The following is a 19,158-nucleotide window of genomic DNA, read 5'->3' as shown; positions in this document are numbered from 1 at the left end:
AGAGATCACTGCAGACTGCAGCATATTGCAAAACGTAAATTTCAACTTTAACCATGGCACAATTGAATAATTAGTAAAAACTATAGTTATAAGTCTCAGTGAAGATTTAAGAGAGTTGAAGATGAAAAATATAAAAGTAAAAAATATATCCAAGGATATTTTTAAAAAGTTACGTGAACGAACATTTTTGAGTAGTTCAATTTACGCGTCGATCGAGTAGTTGTAGTCTGAATTACGTGTAGGATTGAACACATGTGATAGAAATTACACCCACTCATGAAGGAGTTATAAATCAGATGTTAGGGATTCCGAATTGTGTGGAGAATTATCCAGTAAAGCTTTGGCTTTTCGAAACCAGTTTCGCCGGATTCCACACGCTTCAAAACTCTGTTCGTAAATATAAATCGTCGTTCCCTTTGAGTGGAGACGAGAGAACCTCTGCATATTGTGTAAACATTACCCTTGGCCTAATCCTCTTCATCTTGACACGACAAACCACGAAAGGGCTTCGCTAACAAGTATAGCTATAAGAAGAATCATACACGCTCGCCTTCGCGTACCAACAACAATTGCGCATTATTTTTTCACCAGGTGGTGTTTGTAATTTGGAACTACTATCGCATTGTTTTTGGTGTTTTAGCAATTGCATTTTATAGATTAAAATCAATTTTGTTATTTTTTATGTTGGTAACTTTAAAAGTTAATTTTGGACGTAATGGTTCTTTAATTACGTTGTAGTTCAGTAACCCTCAAGTACATTCGCTATTCCTCCGACATCGCGACATTCCGAAAAAGGAAAAGAAGTTTACAACGAAATGCGGTGGTAACCTGTCGACTATGCTAAATAAAAATGATGACGTTACTGTCGATTGTTACAGGTGGCGTAGTATCAGAGCTCACTTACGTATGGTGGGGTGCAGTAAATGGCCTTGCACCACATCGGCTCGGAATGGTAGCAAACGCACAAGCTGCATACCGCAGGACCTGGTACGTAGAGGAGGCCATGTCTAACTGTGCCACCCTGGAAGTCGGTGCAGTTTTCTTCCAGTGCATCTGAAACGATACTGACCCTGCTGTATTCGCCAAGTTTCCAGCTCGTTGGCAACGGTGGGTGAAAACACAAGGGATAAACGAGCAGCGAGGGGTGAGTTTGAAATAAAAAGTATTGCCGGTATGCAAGTATTGAAATAAGCTTGGCGTTTCAACTTTAAGGTGAATAATTGTCTGTAAGCGAAAATCATTGAACGTCAATTTTCATCTTCATCAACTTTTACGGACTCCGTTAGGTCAGACGTGATTACATGATTTTATTTGATTCTGTCGATCGATGAAAGAAGCAGCTGGAAGATTTCGTTATGGGACCGGAACATCGCGTTTTATGGAAAATCAATTGCAATTTAGTTAATCACGAACGGTTATTACTTACGCCGCGACTTTACCGCTATAATTTTATCATCGCCCGCCGCCCGAGTTGTAGACTATATATTCGTGAAAGGTTGCGGTAAATTGTGTATGCTTTTAATGTGTACATATCATGAGGTAAAATACCTAGTGCTTTATGTTGTCGCTATTTTGACAGGGACTTATCCGTTCGCGAACAAAGTTCATTTATACAACTGTATGAAAAGTGACGAGGATTGTGCGGCTATAAGTTTTGTACTAATTTCTCTTCGGGAGACTACTTTGTTAAAATAACTTTCTACACGCAAGAGTTACGTCGTATTATTAACGGGCGAGAGTCCGTTAAGTTGCATTACCTTTATAAATTGTCAATATCGAAAGTACACCCGACTTTTCTGTATAATAATTTCGAAACTTTGAGTCTTAGAAAATAACCCATTCGAATTGAAAAAGCTAATTAATTTGCCTGGATGCTTAGCTGTTGAAAATAATGTATTATACAGCGATAATGAAGATTTAATCTAACTTTTTTCCCGGCCAATCGACACGCCAAAACCTCGCACGAAAGTATGCCCTTGAAAATAAAGAGCTTTGCTGATACGAAATACACGTTCAGTCAAATGTGTAAATGCTTTGACCTTCCAGCTAACTTATTTTCAAACCGAAAGAAACTGCGAGTTTAATTCCATACGAATTACGTGACAATGACTACCGATGCAGCTGACCTGAGAAAATGTGATGAATTGTCACATGATTCGCATTTTGTTTATATGTATATATCAGGATGGTGCAAAATTGTTTTCGGACCGCCTCCAGATCAACTTTAAGTAATTAAAAAAAAATCTGCCAAATGTTTTCAGTATTTTATCTCAGCTCTAGCACGTGCCCCAAAAATGGTGGATTTCCCCATTAAAAATTTACGTGTTTCGGACACATTCTTAGCATTTATTTTATCGCAAGAGTAATAATGGTAAAAAAAAAAAAATGTTTGACTGCGAGATTTTAGCGGGCATTAGTGCTACTATCTGAGAAAAAATTCACATCACCATACCATGCAATCTCGACGACTCGCACACCCTCGAAATTTGACTTTTGTCGATTTAGATCGACCACCCTAATATATTTGCGTTATTTATGTCGAGTGTCGACGAAATCGCTCACCTGCTTCAGAGACTAGAAATGCAGCGATAGACAATACAGCTGCAGCCAGTCGCGTTATTGAATTCACCATGGCGATAATCTTTTTCCTTGACCGTTGACCGTTGGCCTGACTCGGGTCAGGGAAAAATTTGCGAATAACGCTTCCCAACGGCGAGGAAAACTCTTGTTGTTAAACGTCCAGCGTTCTAACAACGCGACGTTAAGTCCGGCTACGTCTAGCCGAAGAACTGATGCGAAAACTCTTCAGTCGAACAGCTTCTTGCCACACACTGATGCCGCAGGAGCATGACTCCTAACATTCAAGGCATTAAGACACGTTTGTCATCGTTACCAGCAGCGTGGGTTTGACTGATGCGCAAATTAGGTAATTGCCAAGAAATCTACTTCGTTGCCGAAGGTGATAAATTCCCGCATCAACTTTGTTCCAAATAGTTATAATAATTAAATGTAAGTGATTGTTGAGCAGCCAATCGGACGAATCAATTTCACACGAGCTTCATTATATTCGAGGATTTCTCAAATGGACTCGCATGTTTTGATATAAGTACGTCTAAGTATGGAAACTCAAACACCCCGCTTCGTTGAAGAGGAATTTCTCAAGCCATAATCTTACAAATATTTTCGTTACAGGAATCGAAAGGATAACTATAATTCACTCTAAAAAGTAAGAAAGCAACTGACTATTTGAAATTATGCGATATAATGTATCATACATGGATTGCAATGAGAATGATAATTCACCAAATTACACATACACAGAAAAATGTCAAATTTGGTAATAATAAAAATCGCAATAATACTTATATTGTGATTACAGAGTTTGAATATAAGATGAATCGAATCATTTTCGAACAACGAAGGTAGTGCTAAAAGGTTTATTATAAAGTATACGGACTACATGGTTCATCGGATACCATTGAAATTTTATAAGAATAGTTTGCAATCGCGAAAATTTCTATACTTTTTCCGTGCTTATTAACATATAGCAGTGTTCCATAATAACCACAGAGCGAATGAGAGGCAACTGCAAGTACATTTATATAGCTTTTTCGTCAATTTTCCAAACTTTCCTTAAACACCGCACAAGCGTAATCATTGCGAACTGTATAATTTTTCAAAGTTCGTGTCGATTGAATTTATCACGAGTGAACGAAAAGTGAAATACAATTTGCACAATCAGTCGGTATCGCGACGTTGTTGCATTCGTAACTGAAACTATATCACATGGTTCGTAAAAAGAAAACCAATCAATATTCTATACAGTGTTTTCCATAGTTTCTTGACTGCATTCCATATTTATTTTTAAATAGTTCGATAAAACAAGTATCTTGTCTTCTTGTTGCACCTCCTACATTTCAAACATAACTTAGTAACAAATTAAAGTGCGTTTTACAGTAGATATCGTTTTTGGAAAGTTGAAACATTTTTCTGTGTCATTTCGTGAGATTTCGAAATTCGTGGACTTTTTATAGAATTATCAGATGACTCTTGGATTCAGAATTCTCAAGTATGAATCACTCCTTCTCTGAAAATATTTACAAATTCAGTCAAAACGCACGAGTCTTTTATGTTATAATCAGTGATAACAATATATCACGCTTGATTCTGTACTGACAACAAAATAAGAGGGACATGTATCGCATACCTACGTGTGGCACACGTGAATATCATGTGTCATTGAGGTGCCGATCTTGATATTCCGTACAGCGACTTGAATAATTCAACACTATTATACGCACACCTTACATCCGTACAGAAACGATGAAATTGAACAAAGTAAAAGAACCAAGCGTTCAAACTCCCAAGGTCAACAAGCATCCCTATCTGACAATAAATCGCGACTGAAAGTAATCACGTCGCGACGCATGAACGGTTCACTTTATTATCAACAAAAGGAAAAAATTATCATCAACATATCGTTTCAACGGCACAATTGCAGGCGAGCCGGTCACCGAGTTGGGTTGTCGAAGAATATGGAGAAGAAGACGACGGCGCACCCTTCACCGAGTCAATCGCGCCCGACGGGTCTAGACTGGGTCTGAACCAGTACCCAGTGTGCGAAATGGTGCAAATTCACAATCAGTGTTCACAGCCCGACCACGCGAGGTGCCGGACCAACGAAGCCGACTGTCGCAGTGAGCGTCGCACGCTGCGTAGTGACCGGGTCGATCGAACGCAACCTGTGCACCCCAAGGCACGACTCGGAGACCACCCTTATCCCCGACCCCCACTTCGAACTCCCACCCTTCCAGCTCGAAGAGAGTGGCGCAAGCTTTTAGAACCCCCAGCTACCAACGACTCAGGCGGGACCAGCCTCCTCGTGTATTTACCCAGAATCGGGTATACCTGTACGTATAACCGTATTGCTCCGCACGTAACCCGTACACGTGGTGATGATCTTGCGGTATACTTGCGGACGTTGGGGTCGGCGATTGACAATCAGAACTGGAACCGCGATCTTGCTGCAGAGTGAAAAGACCATTTGGCAAAACACCAAGGGTAGGTTAGGATCTGGTTCAGTGAGGGATGACCGAAAATAAAATACCAGCAGCCCCATGTTCTTATAAAACTGTCCGCACAGAAAAATCCTGCTTCTTCCCGATGGCAAACTTTTAGAACCAAAGGAGTGAAAGTTACTCGAGAGTAAGAAGTTACGAGAACTGCCCAACCGGTGGCTGGTAGTTGTCCCAACTCCGAAGATCAGGGTGGAGCAAACCCATAGTACAGTCGAAGAGTTGTAAATACGGAAGTATGATTTAACGAAGGTTTGAAAGTACAACTGAAAGGACTTGAGGTAATTGTAGTCGAAACAATATTCCCTTGACAGAAAGCTTCAAAAATCATAAAATACAGGTACAATTATAGCGCAATTATTGACCACTTTGAAATAATCACGATTCCATGTCGAGATTTTAGATTTGCTCCAGAATTTTCTTACATAATAGTATTCGTCGAAAATAGAGCTCGATTATTTTTATCTTATTAAGAATCTCTATCTGAGATATGATTTAATTTGCTGGTTCTCAAGCGCCGATTTTCTGAAATCTAAAATTTTTAGAAACACCTAGTAAAACATAATAAATATAAAACTCTTTTTTTCTCTTTGGATACCAAAAATTCATTCTGTTATTGCTTGAAATTTTAATTATTTTCTCAAATTTACATTCCTACTGCTGTTATGAAATCTTCATTTTCGACAAGGGCTCAAAAATTTCGTTATATTTTTAATTCTTGGCAAATTAGTACTTCAAAAATAGGAAATTAAATCGTATCTCAGACAAGGATGGCGTTTACTTAAAATCTGCTTTTCTAAATTCTGTCTTCCATTTAATACTTTCATGCAAAAACTAATAGAACAAATCTCAAATCGGGACCTCCGATCTTAATCGATACCTCCTATGATACGACATTAAAATTTTTTACAAAACACTACTACTTGAATCCGTAGGTATAATAATATACCCATGTCGTATGCAATATCAGATTAACTTTCCACAAAAAAAACCCAGCTCTCGGTGTTAACCCTCAACGCTTCCCGGTACTTTAACAATTACATCCAAGTTTCAAGTTTATACCCAAGTTTAATGATTACACTGAAATGTTTTCAAGGAGAATAAGTCCTCTAATGTTGAGGGTAACCTCCAACCCCCAAACATGTTCTAATTAACGGTTAACGCTCAATTTTAGATAACCCTCTAGTAGTGACTGCGAATTTACCCTTAAACTTGCGAGTAAATTTAGGGTTTTTCCCAACGGAGGAATGCACTGCCGACTATTTTATCGAGCCTCTACCGCCCTCGGTTTGAAAACTAGAATACAATAACTGTTTGAAAATTCACAGTCTGTTACCAGATACACGTAATTTCTACTATTTTTTCTTAAATTGCATTTTTTATTTCTATTTTTTTTCTTCCTTCATCGCCAAAACCTTGGATTCGAAGCCAAACGAATTTCAGGCAACTAGAGAGATATCCCGCAACCACTTATTGCTCAAGGTTATTGGCAACGCTTGGAGAACTTTCTGCGTATTAAGTGAAATAGTGGACTAGACACACATTCATGTATTATATGTATGTACGATGCAATACGTATGTCCATACATAGATACATATTATGTTGGTGGATCTTCTTAATTAACTACACGAAGCAAATGGTTGCATCGTGTACCACTGTGCAGTCTCGCGCATTGGCATTGTTTCAAGAATACTTTGCTTGAACAGCTTCGCCCATTATCGGCAACAATTACCAATCACTAATTGTGTATTCAAAGTCTACGTTTACCGAATGATAAATAAAGATGTAAGTAGCAGGTAACGATCGAACGTTCTGTTCATTGTAGGGGTAACTTCCCTGTCGCTGTGGTAACGGAAACAAGTTCGTTCCTCCAAAACAATTTTGTTCTCCTGGCAGTATCCTCCGCAGCCACAGTCAACTTGTACACAGTTTTATCAATTTTATTAATTATCCTTTACCCGACACCCAGCAACGGAGTGAACCCGATTTTACCTAATGGCTGACTATTTGTCATCTTACTCGAGCAGCAAAATAGCTCACGTAGCCAGAGAAAAGGTATGCAATCTCAGCTTTGTTGTTAAACATTCGTAAACGAATAGTTTCTGTTATCTGTCACTTTCGTTTCTCATACACTTTAAATTGGTGAAGCTTTATCGATTGTTCTTAATTGGACGCCGCACAGAAATTTGAAATCGACGAACGAACGAATGTGTTTTGCCATGAAGCGCTATAACTTTTCAGTCATAGGCATTAGAGTCAAACTCTCGTAACGTGAAAATCTGTTCCTTTTTATACGCCGCTCGGCATAATACGTGCAAGCTTCAGAATTGTCCAATTAAAAATTCTACCGATTGTTAGGCCCGAACATTGTTGAGAATAAACGTTAAAATCGTGGGTTAGGAAAAATCTAAATGACCATGACGCAATAATTAAAAACCACGATTTCCTTGCAACTACAATCGTTTCCCCACGTACGACGTCAACGTTTTCGCGGTTACCCTGTGATGTGCGAGTTACCTACATATAGTGAAAAACTCACGTGCAAAAAGTTGAGTACAATATTTTTTAGGAGGAAAAACGCTCCCAAGAGAGGCGGAGAAGTCTGATGTATCTGATCGCGGAGTTTCTGCGGGAACAAGGGTGGGTTACGAAGCGTAAATTCTGATACATACATATTTTAATGAAAGAAGATCATGTGCTTGACGTTCATCAACTTGCTGATTGCCAATTCATTGCATAGATTGCAGCTGACTAACAATTCCATAATCACCTACAATAGCGCCGTCATGTAATTATTAATTTCAAAGAAAATCGCTGATCGCGATTCATGTCACAGAGATATTGAGCGTTAGTATATACGCCATTTTAACAAAGGGGCCTTTTTAATTTGTTGGAAATTCGAAGTGTTACATGTGAAACTTGTGGGGCTACGAATGGAAAAGACGGTGTTAATATGATTTGAATTTTACGCGTTACCGCTTCGGATATTTTTTGAACGGCATTTATTTTAAACAAGGAAAAAACATTGCAGTTCTAAATGCCTTGTAACGAATATCAAGATGAATTCAACGAGGCCAGTAATAATACATTGTGTCAGTGCGGAAGTAGGCGATTTCAGCAAGATATTGATTCATGGCATCGAAAACAGACCACCCTGTGTACGAGCGTGTAGCGCTGATGTGTGATGCATTTTTTAACACAGATGTATAGATACGGTCGAATCGCTGGTCAAAGAGGCTCAACTCTCGGGAGACTATCAAGTCTGCGACAACATCGATTTGGACACCGTCCTCGTTGAATTTTCTGACTACCACTACGCCAAGTACAACAAATACCCGAAGATATGTAAAAAAATTGAGCCAACAGCCTGCAATAACGCTGTCAACATTAATCCGTGAGTACGATATAGTTTTTTCGATCGAAAATCCATACATTGCCGTCACGACTCTGTATTAATATACCGTAGAGTTTTATTCATTCGTCGCACAAGAACATGACACACTTTTTCACCGATCAATATTTTCAGCCAATGTGGTACGTGCGTTTGCAAATATACTTCAAAAAGTAAAAGTGTTCGCTTATTTTCACCCCAAATTATATGCACGCCGTATATACTCTGGACATTCGAATCTTATTCGGTTCTGCCACGCATTTCCGCCCTTGTAGTACCATCATTTCATCTTACTACATTTATCCCCTCTAATCTTTTAAACTTTTACAACCCATGAGAAATCATAAAGTAAGAAGCACACCCACTTTTTTGTCCATGATTTTATAATACATTACATACCGTCAAAGTGCAAAAATGAAGTTTCATGTGTATATATATATATATTATATATATGTATTAAAATTGCTCTAATTTGTGCTTTGCGCATACACTTTCGCTTTGAAAATCAAAAAAAAATAAAAATAACACTAGTCAACTGTAATTTTAAGATATAAAGTATCGCGTGCAACATGAAGGCTGCGAGATCATTTTACACCTCGCGTACTTGCAACATTCGTTACTCTATAGCTCAACATAAAAAGACGTACTTTGCCTCCTTAATGCACAACCTAATATTGTTTAGTAGTTTGAAAAAGATGCGTTTTAAAGTGCAGATATTCAATTTTATATCGTTAAGATGATTATTTCTGCACAGTTATATCAGGTTTGGCGATAAGTTAGATATTTTTACACTCATGTGTGGTGAACCAATAAATCGATTGAGGTTACTCTTGTATAGTTATAAACTTCAAGCAGAGCTTAAATTTCCAGAATGTTGAACTCAGAATGGGTTAGTCAAGAGAACAGCGTTCAAGGCTGGAATACCGAATATGAATAGAAATTTATCGAATTTTTTTAGACATTGTGAATCAGATATCAAAAATTGAGATGTCCCTACGCTGTGGCGATAAGTTTTGTGATACGACGAAATTACAAGCATGTCATATAATGTGAGATTCCTTCTCTGCTATAAGGTAGAATTCCAGAAAAATCGTTTGACGATATCAGTAAAGATTCGATACAGAGTATTTAAGTATTGATTAACAAACTTCTTCGGAAGTTAACTAGAGCTTGACCTGGACCATCGTAATTTCATGACCTCTGCAGACATTTACTTGCACAGGATTAAGAAGGAGAAGATCAATAGAAACTTGCGGAAACCAGCAGACGTGCGGCCGACCGAGCTGGCTAAAGGTAAACCCTTACCGAAAGTGAATAATGTGCAAACCGCGGCCGACAATGAGCCAAACTTGGGTATCACTGTGACTCCAGTCTTCCAATCTTCCGGAAATGCAGAGCACGTTAATGTATCAGCGGTCAACGAGGAGGTCGCACACTTTGCCAAAGAACGAATTCTGAAACCAATTGGTAACTTGTACCAACTCGGCACAGAATGGAGGGATATGGCTGATACGATATCCAGGGTGAACCTATATCCTAACTTCTCCGCATCTTTGTTGCATGTAGAGCTAGTGCCCAGGAAAAGGGTAAACCTCTGACCTCTGATTAATGTCGTAAATCGTATAAATTTACAGGATATCGTAATGACGGACTTGAACGTTCATTGGGACGACATCGAAGGCTTGAAGGAGTGCAAGAGTCTACTGAAAGAGGCTACGGTGTACCCAATGAAATATCCCGAGCTTTTTGGTGGCAAGCTAGCTCCATGGCAAGGAATCCTTTTGTACGGCCCTCCAGGAACCGGTAGCGCCCTTTTAAAATTATCATCATCACGTGTCGGGGGAGGTTTTGAAAACCGCCAAGCCAAAGTCCCAAATCTAATATCCAGTTCGTGGCTCGCTGGCTAGGAACTAACTTCCCTTTGTCCATCAACCAATAATAAACACGACCTTTAACCTTCGACCACCATTCACCGACAACCTTCTTCGCAGGTGCAAAGCATGAAATTTATGCGAAATCCGGGTTCAATCTATTTGGACAACCAGCGTTTTGCTCAAATTAAAGGCTGATATTTTTGTCTTTTCTGGTTTTATGCGACGTAGGTAAAACCATGCTGGCTAAAGCTGTTGCCACTGAGTGCAAGATTACATTTTTCAACATTTCGTCGACTTCGATCGTCAGCAAATGGAGAGGAGACTCGGAAAAGCTAGTTCGAGTAAGTGCATTGTGTTAATTTTGCCGAAAATACTATCTGCATTACACAGCTCTTGAGATTTTAATGGAAAAGATCGTATTCGTCCTAATAGAAGAAGGCCGTGTCAGATAAGCCTGTGTCCAATAATACCCGTGTGGAATACATTTTTTTTTTTTTTTTTTTTGCAAGGTGGTCTGAGGCGGATCAGGCCTTTCCCATAAAAATCTCAAGAGATATTCAAGATGTGGCGCAAAGGAACCCTCTTGATTTTTATTGAAAACTTTGCCGACATCTCGTTAAGAGACGAAACATAAAATCGTTCTAATTTATATATTTATTTTTGTTTTTTGTCAAGTGGAAAATTTCAGATTTCGGTAACTGATGTCTGTTTTTGTTTCATTCTTTCAATTTCTTGAATCACGGTAGAAAATGAGTCATTCTTTGAATAAATAGAATCTGGCAGAACTTTAAGAATTTGTGAAAAAGCAAAATGAGTTTATACAGAAGAGTTGAAAAATTTGAACAAGTTTCTCCAGTACCCAAGAAGAAATCTTCAGTGTCGTAGGGTCATTTATATGGTCTTCGTTTTGCTCGTGCATGTGAAAATTAAGTCTTTTAGCTCAACCTTGAACTTCACAGATCCTTTTCGACCTGGCAGAACATCATGCCCCAGCGGTAATATTCATCGACGAAGCTGACTGGGTAGTTGGTAGTCACGCGGATGTGACATCTTCGAACTGCACAGACCCAGCCAGACGTTTTCGAGCGGAACTGCTGGCCAGAATGGACGGACTTGTTTCATCGAAGAATCGAATTCTACTTCTGGCCGCCACAAATTCACCCTGGTGAGTCAATTTTCGGTTCAGTCTCGAAGAATTAAACTGAGATGTTTGATTTCGGCGCAGGGAACTGGATGCCGCGCTTCTTCGTCGACTCGAGAAACGTATTCTCGTTGACCTTCCGGATGTGAGGAGTCGTTTTGAATTTCTTCGATCATACGTCCACGTCGACCTCCTCCAAGACAAAGACTTCTTCGAATTGGTACAAAAAACCGAGGGTTACTCCTGCGCCGACTTAAAGTTGATATGCAAAGAAGCATGGATGATGCAGTTACGCCCGATTTGGCAAATGCTTGAGGAAAACAAAATCGTACGCGGGGAAATTGGAAAAATTCATCACGGAGCCATTAGTAAATTGAACTACCTCCAGATAGCCTTTGATCGAATTAAGCCTACATCGAAGCACATAGCCGACATGTACAAACAGTGGAAAGAAAAATTTGGTGCATCCTAATTATAATAATGTTCTAAACTGACCAAACAGAGTAGTTCGAGGTCAGACGTATATTGATCGAAACCAAACATTCACACTGTTGGACATTTTTCTCCCGAAATACGCTCTATGTGGAGGTGCATCATCGGATCGTATTTCACCTCAAGATCGCTATTCGCAGAAAATGTTCACTTGTTCGCCGCATCGAAAAATGGAATATGAATACTACAAAGTAGAAAACCAAGTAAGTTCGGCGCACGGAAGATGAAAATGCACTGCGATCAAATTAATATTACGCAACTTCGAAATAATTATAGTATCATGCATATTGAATGAAAGCCATGTAACGTAGAGCCTGAACAAGACGTGACCATTTTAAAATTGAACTTTCAAAATAACAAATATATGTACACCTTTGCGATTTCTATAAAGTTAACACTTCGCTAATGTTTTATGCATTGATTTGTATAAAAATTAGGAATTGAACTGCCAGAATACACACAGGAGTATGGGTCGTTCCATGCCAAATTGGCCAGCCTTCGACCCTGACAATTTTCTATTCATTTAGGGGATTTGTATAAATTTGAAATTTCAAAACCGACAACCTCATCTATCGAACCGAACGAAGAAAGGCCCAATGGATGGATCTAAACGTTAAAAATCCGATTTGATGTGGCAAAGAAACAGCCCTGGTAGTTTCAACAAAATCCGTGATCTAAAGGTCTGATATATACTCTCTTTGTCAGTGCCGTACGCTAATTAATCGTATGTTTCGGTCCCCGCGCAGGATCTAAGCTCTGCAAATTGAATACATGGCAAAAACATTGTAAATTTTTAAAAATTCCACAAAGTACGTATTTTTAAATTTAGATGAGCAGAAAATTGTACGGGAAAACTAATCACAAGTTTCTCTCTTGAAATGAAAAAATAGAGCCAAGCACTGTACGTCCGCCTCTTTTAAACTAATTAATTATTTGCAAGCTTTTTTTTCTTGATAGCGTTTCAAAGGGCGTAGCAGAAGCGACGAGAATTACCGAAAAATATTGAACTGTCTACTAAAAAATCCCTTGTTCCTTTAGATGAACATTAAAATTGATATGTTATTGTCAAATTGACCCGAGTCTATTCGGTTTTGACACTTCTTGAATTAATGAACTCCGGTAATATGCAGCTCGAAATCAACTGAACTCTAATTTCATCACTACCATATTCTCTGCAGGAGTAACTACAATTCTAAAAATAACTGCCACATAGTAAATTTTATTGCACATTAAGATTTGGTTTCTTGTTCTTCATAGAATCCGTTGCTCGTCGTTAAGAAACCATCGGAATTATGAGTGAAAATTGACAACTGGTTCTTCAAAATTTGACTTACTTTTATTATGAATTTCGTATAAATAGATCATTTTTCTTTACAAAAATCAATCAATTCAATTTATTAATGAGAAATTATAAATTGTGTCACTTTTTCCGTCTCTCTTGATTCTCCTTGGCTTGTTTTATACCATGATAATATCCTGTAATAATCAATTTTGAATTAAACGAAATGCCAACAAATAGATTAATAGGCAATGGAAAAATCGGCAACCAAAACCAATCATATTACCAGTATGAAATCCACTGATATACCAAGACATCAACATGCTCGAAAGTGCATCGCCATCGCTTTCCGGTAGCCTGTGCAACATGAAAGATAGAACGATAATTATAATGAAAAATATTTCATGAAATCAAAAAAAGTCTTCTCAAACATTACCTGGTCATTAATTGTGGCGGTAAAGGGGGTGCGGGAGGTACAATGCCAGATGGCCAACCAAGAGATGTTCCAGTGGTAAAATTTGTCTTGGGTAACTTTTGATCATCGGTGTCTAACTCCATCTTATCCTCACTAACCATGTTTATCATTTCAGGATTATTGGCAGAATCAGATTCTCCAATATCTATGAAGCTAGTTTTTTCTGCATTTGCCTCTTTAGTTTGAGCTATTTGACTACCGAGACCCAGAGACTCAGTAAGCGAACTGATATCGACCTTAGCTGAATTTTCGTAACCTGAGAGTAATAATATGTAGCTGACTAAATTTGATGGCGCGCTAGACTGGATATAGCTGGCTACCAGCATTTACACTTGCAAGACCGTTTTTGGAAGGACTCGAGCATCTCAATAGAATTTTATATAACTCAGCTCAATTCAAGAAGGATTGTCAATCTATCTGTAGCATTTTGAACTTTGAAAAGTTACGTCACTACAATATTTCTGAAAGTTTACATACTGCAGGGAGTAGTCTGTGACTTACATAGATTACATTTACTTTGAATCTTGAACACGTAAGACCCGACTGATACTTGACAGCACTAGTCAAAGACTTGGAACATGGATTTTAAATACAAGCGTTTCAGATGCTCGAGTCTATCCACGATCTATAAGCTCAAAGACGGAAACGTAAAATATTACCTATAAATTTGACGATGCAAGTAGCGCTACTTTCATAAATTTTCTGTATCACTGCTTCATAAACTTCTCCATCCTCAGACCATACAGCACGACAAGGAGAGCCTACGACCCATTTCTAAGAAGAAGCGAGATTACTTTGCTAATTTTTAAAGTCAATGTTCCTTACTTATTGAAATTTTTATACCTTGTAAGGCTTGGCTGTTTGTCGATTCGGTTTGTGATTATGCGCTTTGCTCTGTTTGCCGTGCGATGTGGATTGTGCTTCAACACCCATGCGTCTTGCTACTTCATCTTTGGCTAAATTTACCGCTTTGTCATAGGCCTTGATGAGAGCTGTGTCATCCCAGTCATCGTCAATAGCGTCAGTTACAGCAGATCTCTGAGATCAATCATTCAAAGGATGTAAAAACATAACCTCACAACGTACCACCAACGATCGTACGAATAATAAGGAATCATTCGATCATACCTGTTTAGAGTTTTTTCTCACAAACAAAACGTTATCCTCATCTGCCATTTTAAAATTATTTGAATTTCAATAATTCAAAAGTCTCGTGCTGTGGAACCAAATTTTATTTTTGTATTAAATTCAATTGCTTCGCGTCGCCGACATGCCGATAAATAAATAACCTCTTTAAATCTCGTTTATATCTATATGCTGATGAACATTACGTTTTCTAATAGCATACGCCTGTTTGTTTATTATTCGAAATTATTTTTCCATTTTATAATTACGTTTTAAATTTATGTGTACATCGAAAACTTTGTTTTAATAGTCAACAATTGTTTTTCAATGTTATTCCCGAGTTTATTTAGTTTGGCCATGGTTGACCAATCAAAGAGCTTTCATTTTTTGGACTAAAGCGTGAAGTTGACAGCTAATCCAATACGTTGTCCAATACAAAGTGCTATCGACTCATATCTCTAACTTTTTAATTTACTTTATAAATAACCCCCGGACTGCCGTCAGGCATTTCATAAGCTATAATCAAACAAGCTCAGAACAAGTACTCAACGATCTTGATGAATGTGTAAAAGTCCGCATCAAAATCTTGCATACAAACTATTTTTCCCGTAGACAAAAGAATATCGATCCAATAATAAAATGAAAAATATCACTCATCGAATAAGTATTGATTTGTATTAGGGACCCTAATTTGTATATCATTACGGGTCACTCTAGCGTCTTTTTCTCTCATATATTTACGTACTGATCTCTACAATACAACATAGAGATGAGTCTACATCTTCAATTTTAATATCGATATAATATTATACCGTATTCAATAATAATTTTTGCTCAAAATACATTTGCCTACGTACGAGTTTTTGCTGCATATTATAGCATGAATGAAAATCACGATTGAATTAAATATACACATTTTGAGAAGAATGTTCATTGAAATAATTCGTGAACGTTTCGGCTGATTATCGTGAACATACTAAAATTTCTTTCAAAGCATGAATGAAATTGAAAAACATTCGCTAATTACGAAACCATTAATAGTATTCAAAAATTTTCACAAACTAATGTTGACCTTCAAAACTACTATACGGTGTAGTTTTGAGGATGTAAAACAATTCATACCACTCTGCGTATGAAAAGCTGAAAACTTATAACAGCAGTCTTTTTAACTGTGCGCATAGCAGTGTTTGAATTCAGCAGTAAAATATCTAAAATCCGTTTTATCTTTACTTTAAACAACATGGGCAATCCTACAAACATTTCACTTGACTTTTATTTATCAAAGATTACCTACGCGAATATAGTCACATACGAATAATCTTTGTGTTAATATGGGGTCTATTATGTTTATGCGATTATTCCTCAAGTGTCTCAACTTACGAAAAGGTATTAAAACAGTAGAATTTGATGCATTGCTGTAGATTCTGAAATGACAAGTATACATCCAAATGTAATCAAAAATGAGAACAAAGTAAGATTTTATTGTACCAAAGGTAGTGTACATTTGATCTCGTATTGTAAAGTCGATAATGCTATTTTATTTATTCCCTCATCATCTTCTCTTTTTGACGGGCAAGCTTCTTCTTGCTCAACTTCTTCTTGGATGGTTCCTCCTCAGTGGCTTTCGCAACCACGTCTTCTTTTTCAGTGAGCACGACCTCTATGTGGCAAGGAGAGCTCATGTAAGCTGGAAAAAACAATTTATTTTTCACGTGTTATGCTGCAACTTGGGTGTTTATTCGTCCGGTACAGTCTTACTCATATTTTTTTTACATAATATTTTCCTAATTACATGCTGAGTCGATATTTGTGATTCTCAGATACTTCCTCAATATAACGTTAATGTCCTGTACTGTATGTATGGTACTGCGTTCAATTTTCAAATGGAATATAATAGCTTTAAAGAAGTTTTTAGATGATGATACACTGAAAGGAATGGAACTTGATACGTCGTACAGATAGAATTCAAGTAAAACATGAGATACTCACGATTGATACGACCATGCGCTCTGTAAGTTCTTCTGCGAAGGCATGGGGCTCGATTCACCTGAATGTGTTCAACAACCAATCGATCTACATCAACACCTTTGAAATCAGCGTTACTCTCGGCATTCTTCAAGAGTTGTAGCAAAAATTCTGCTGACTTTTTCGGCCAACGACCTAAGTAAAAAGGTAAATCATATATATTCTGCTTTCAATACTATGTATAAACACATGTTTAAATCCAGTAACATTATAGTGCGGATACATTTTCGAAAGAAAATTAGTTATTTCGTAATAATAGCTTTGTCAAAAAATTCCCAATTATTGACAAACAATGAAGTTCTGAAATTTCGATTTGAATTTTTGTGTTTCAATACAGTGATATTTATATTGTGATGAAAAAACAATAGCAGAGCTTAACGCTCCCAAAGCTGTGATATTTCACAAATTACCCTTGATTTAATTGATAATAAGATTTTATTCCATAGTTTCAATCTCTTAAATGGTATCTACTGTCAATAATAGTTAAAATTCCGCGTAAATTCCAGTTTCTAGGATTCAATTAATTTTACTGTTAGTGAATATGATTCTTTAAACTCCTAAGCATACGGATAGTTTAACATTGATGAATAAGTAAAGCTTGCACAGCATATACACAGGCTGCTTTGTTTTATAATGCAATCAAGTTTCAAGAATAAATGTGCTGTATTTCCTAAATAAATGAATGCTCAATGAATTACAAAGTTTGCGTGCTTGATACCAACAGAATAAGAGTACATGATTTTCTTACATCAATTAGAAAGTCTTAGAATTCTAGAAATCGTGCGTAATTTCTGGAACTTCACAAAAAAAACTCAAACTATACATTTTTCTTTCTAACTTCTTCGACATTACATACCTTGCTTCTATAATTCAATTAAAATGGCAGTGAGAAAAATTGAGATTTAAATTAGTAATGATGTAACAGACAATTTACTAAAGTTCATCATTTTGCAGCTTTTAATGAATTTGAAGGAGTTGAATTTGCAGTATACATATGTATGTGTTACTCCATTGCAGTTCAGATAGTGCTGTTATTGCCAACTAATGAGTTTTGTTAAAATAAATTTTTACACTACTTCGAAATTAAAAGGAGTTGAAAAACATGCGTGTTTGCAAACATACAAACCTTGAGTGGTGCCAAACTGTTTAGCCTGAGCACACCTTCCAACACCACCGTTGAATCTGCGGAATGGTACGCATTCTTTGTGTTCAATGACACTCTTCAGATACCTCTGGGCACGACGCAGAGCCATACCCTTGATAGCACGAGCAGTTTCATGAGTGTTCTGAAAGAATTTTAACAACTTTATTAACGAAGTATATTTCGAGTACATAATATTCTTTCAAAGGCCTATAAGTAAAGTGACAGAAATACGAGGAAAGGTAAAGAAAAAGCATAAGAAAATGCAACTTTACTAATATTTCACTTATACATCAGGCGAGCTTACACGCATTTTCAGAAACAAATAATAGCAGTTTGAAATACTATATTCTTTCATATCTTTGCAAGTTGGAAATTTGAAATTTCAATACGTATAAAATACACATTGCACACGATTTCCATAAGACACCACACAAACTCTTGAAAATTACCTAATGCATGGAATGTGCAATACGATCGAACGCTCAATTGTAATAAAAATACGATTGTTAGAATCTTGGCAAAATTTACACCAGGTGCAGAAGAACCCGCAGATTGTAAATTTCTAGGTTATTCTCAAATAATGAAAGAAGCGTGAAATTGTTTACCTTGAAGTGCACCCGAAGGTTCGAACCGCGTGCTTTGCACGACTTGGTCGCATTATCAGGCTCACGAGAATACCGTCCCATTTTGCCCTGAAATAAAACGAATACAGTTTAAATTATTCCGAAATGTGGAAAACATCAGGCGGCGCCATGAAGCTGGCACGTATGTTTTACAGACAATAATTGTAACTTGAAACACAAAATCACAAAACTTTGCCACTTGAATTGTAGATCAGAGTTTAGCGTACGTAATTGATAGGTTCAATACTCGATAACTTGAATTATATTTCAGATGCACACAGATTCGTAAAATAACAAGGCTCGGCTCATACCTCTTCGCGGAACGATATTACAGGAAAAGACGTCACAATGTTTGAAGCTTCGCGACATGTCCGTAAGACGATTCCCGTTGGTGGCGCTGCTTTACCATCTCACAGCAAATTTCCACCAATTTCTACACAACTACTATACTCGGCTCAGCCTAGGGGCATTTGTGCTAACCTCGGCTCCCGGCAATTGTCAGCGTACATATAT

The 19,158-nt window shown here is 37.5% G+C and overlaps 3 protein-coding genes and 1 long non-coding RNA gene across 15 annotated transcripts; 1 reads left to right on the top strand and 3 right to left on the bottom strand.

Moving 5' to 3' along the window:
* Positions 1–929: 929 nt before the first annotated feature.
* Positions 930–4,509, bottom strand: LOC124180760. Its single transcript, XR_006870302.1, has 3 exons — positions 4,208–4,509; positions 2,563–2,854; positions 930–1,064 (listed from the first exon to the last, which is right to left on the bottom strand). It is a non-coding gene; the product is annotated as an uncharacterized LOC124180760 (long non-coding RNA).
* On the top strand, positions 1,007–13,313 carry LOC124180751 (katanin p60 ATPase-containing subunit A-like 2). 10 transcript variants are annotated; one of them, XM_046566502.1, is made up of 9 exons: positions 4,720–5,061; positions 5,144–5,356; positions 7,646–7,716; positions 8,279–8,470; positions 9,690–9,990; positions 10,102–10,270; positions 10,570–10,682; positions 11,301–11,506; positions 11,567–12,380. In XM_046566502.1, the coding sequence occupies exons 3-9, from the start codon at positions 7,682–7,684 to the stop codon at positions 11,952–11,954; spliced, it is 1,404 nt and encodes a 467-aa protein (XP_046422458.1). In that variant the 5' UTR covers positions 4,720–5,061; positions 5,144–5,356; positions 7,646–7,681; the 3' UTR covers positions 11,955–12,380. The 10 variants fall into 10 exon arrangements, 9 of the variants coding, with proteins under 9 accessions (XP_046422459.1, XP_046422463.1, XP_046422458.1 ...); XM_046566500.1 differs by lacking the exon at positions 4,720–5,061 and adding an exon at positions 6,504–6,861 and having other exon boundaries at positions 5,325–5,415; XM_046566501.1 differs by lacking the exon at positions 4,720–5,061 and adding an exon at positions 6,504–6,861 and having other exon boundaries at positions 5,336–5,356.
* LOC124180757 (survival motor neuron protein) lies at positions 13,289–15,361 on the bottom strand. Of its 3 annotated transcripts, none has more exons than XM_046566523.1 (7): positions 15,060–15,361; positions 14,857–14,944; positions 14,572–14,766; positions 14,388–14,502; positions 13,690–13,984; positions 13,540–13,610; positions 13,289–13,450 (listed from the first exon to the last, which is right to left on the bottom strand). In XM_046566523.1, the coding sequence occupies exons 2-7, from the start codon at positions 14,902–14,904 to the stop codon at positions 13,395–13,397; spliced, it is 780 nt and encodes a 259-aa protein (XP_046422479.1). In that variant the 5' UTR covers positions 14,905–14,944; positions 15,060–15,361; the 3' UTR covers positions 13,289–13,394. The 3 variants fall into 3 exon arrangements, with proteins under 3 accessions (XP_046422479.1, XP_046422478.1, XP_046422477.1); XM_046566522.1 differs by having other exon boundaries at positions 15,123–15,361; XM_046566521.1 differs by having other exon boundaries at positions 14,857–15,359.
* A 953-nt stretch (positions 15,362–16,314) lies between these two features.
* LOC124180759 (60S ribosomal protein L17) lies at positions 16,315–19,027 on the bottom strand. Its single transcript, XM_046566524.1, has 5 exons — positions 18,957–19,027; positions 18,628–18,714; positions 18,005–18,164; positions 16,843–17,013; positions 16,315–16,540 (listed from the first exon to the last, which is right to left on the bottom strand). The coding sequence occupies exons 2-5, from the start codon at positions 18,706–18,708 to the stop codon at positions 16,395–16,397; spliced, it is 558 nt and encodes a 185-aa protein (XP_046422480.1). The 5' UTR covers positions 18,709–18,714; positions 18,957–19,027; the 3' UTR covers positions 16,315–16,394.
* Between the last annotated feature and the right edge of the window lie 131 nt (positions 19,028–19,158).

This window comes from Neodiprion fabricii, chromosome 4 (assembly GCF_021155785.1).
Source record: "Neodiprion fabricii isolate iyNeoFabr1 chromosome 4, iyNeoFabr1.1, whole genome shotgun sequence".
NCBI lineage: Eukaryota > Metazoa > Arthropoda > Insecta > Hymenoptera > Diprionidae > Neodiprion > Neodiprion fabricii.
This window is presented reverse-complemented; position numbering and strand designations above follow the sequence as displayed.

Excerpts from the sequence above, each read along its gene's own strand:
- LOC124180751 (XM_046566499.1), top strand. The coding sequence starts at position 7,072 with ATGGCTGACTATTTGTCATCTTACTCGAGCAGCAAAATAGCTCACGTA. Across the intron at positions 7,717-8,278 it reads GAGTTTCTGCGGGAACAAGG|ATGTATAGATACGGTCGAAT; the intron begins GTGGGTTACGAA and ends TTTTTAACACAG. Across the intron at positions 10,683-11,300 it reads ACTCGGAAAAGCTAGTTCGA|ATCCTTTTCGACCTGGCAGA; the intron begins GTAAGTGCATTG and ends TGAACTTCACAG.
- LOC124180757 (XM_046566523.1), bottom strand. The coding sequence starts at position 14,904 with ATGGCAGATGAGGATAACGTTTTGTTTGTGAGAAAAAACTCTAAACAG. Across the intron at positions 14,503-14,571 it reads AAACAGCCAAGCCTTACAAG|AAATGGGTCGTAGGCTCTCC; the intron begins GTATAAAAATTT and ends GCTTCTTCTTAG. Across the intron at positions 13,611-13,689 it reads CCGCCACAATTAATGACCAG|GCTACCGGAAAGCGATGGCG; the intron begins GTAATGTTTGAG and ends CATGTTGCACAG.
- LOC124180759 (XM_046566524.1), bottom strand. The coding sequence starts at position 18,708 with ATGGGACGGTATTCTCGTGAGCCTGATAATGCGACCAAGTCGTGCAAA. Across the intron at positions 18,165-18,627 it reads ACCTTCGGGTGCACTTCAAG|AACACTCATGAAACTGCTCG; the intron begins GTAAACAATTTC and ends AAATTCTTTCAG. Across the intron at positions 17,014-18,004 it reads ACAGTTTGGCACCACTCAAG|GTCGTTGGCCGAAAAAGTCA; the intron begins GTTTGTATGTTT and ends CTTTTTACTTAG.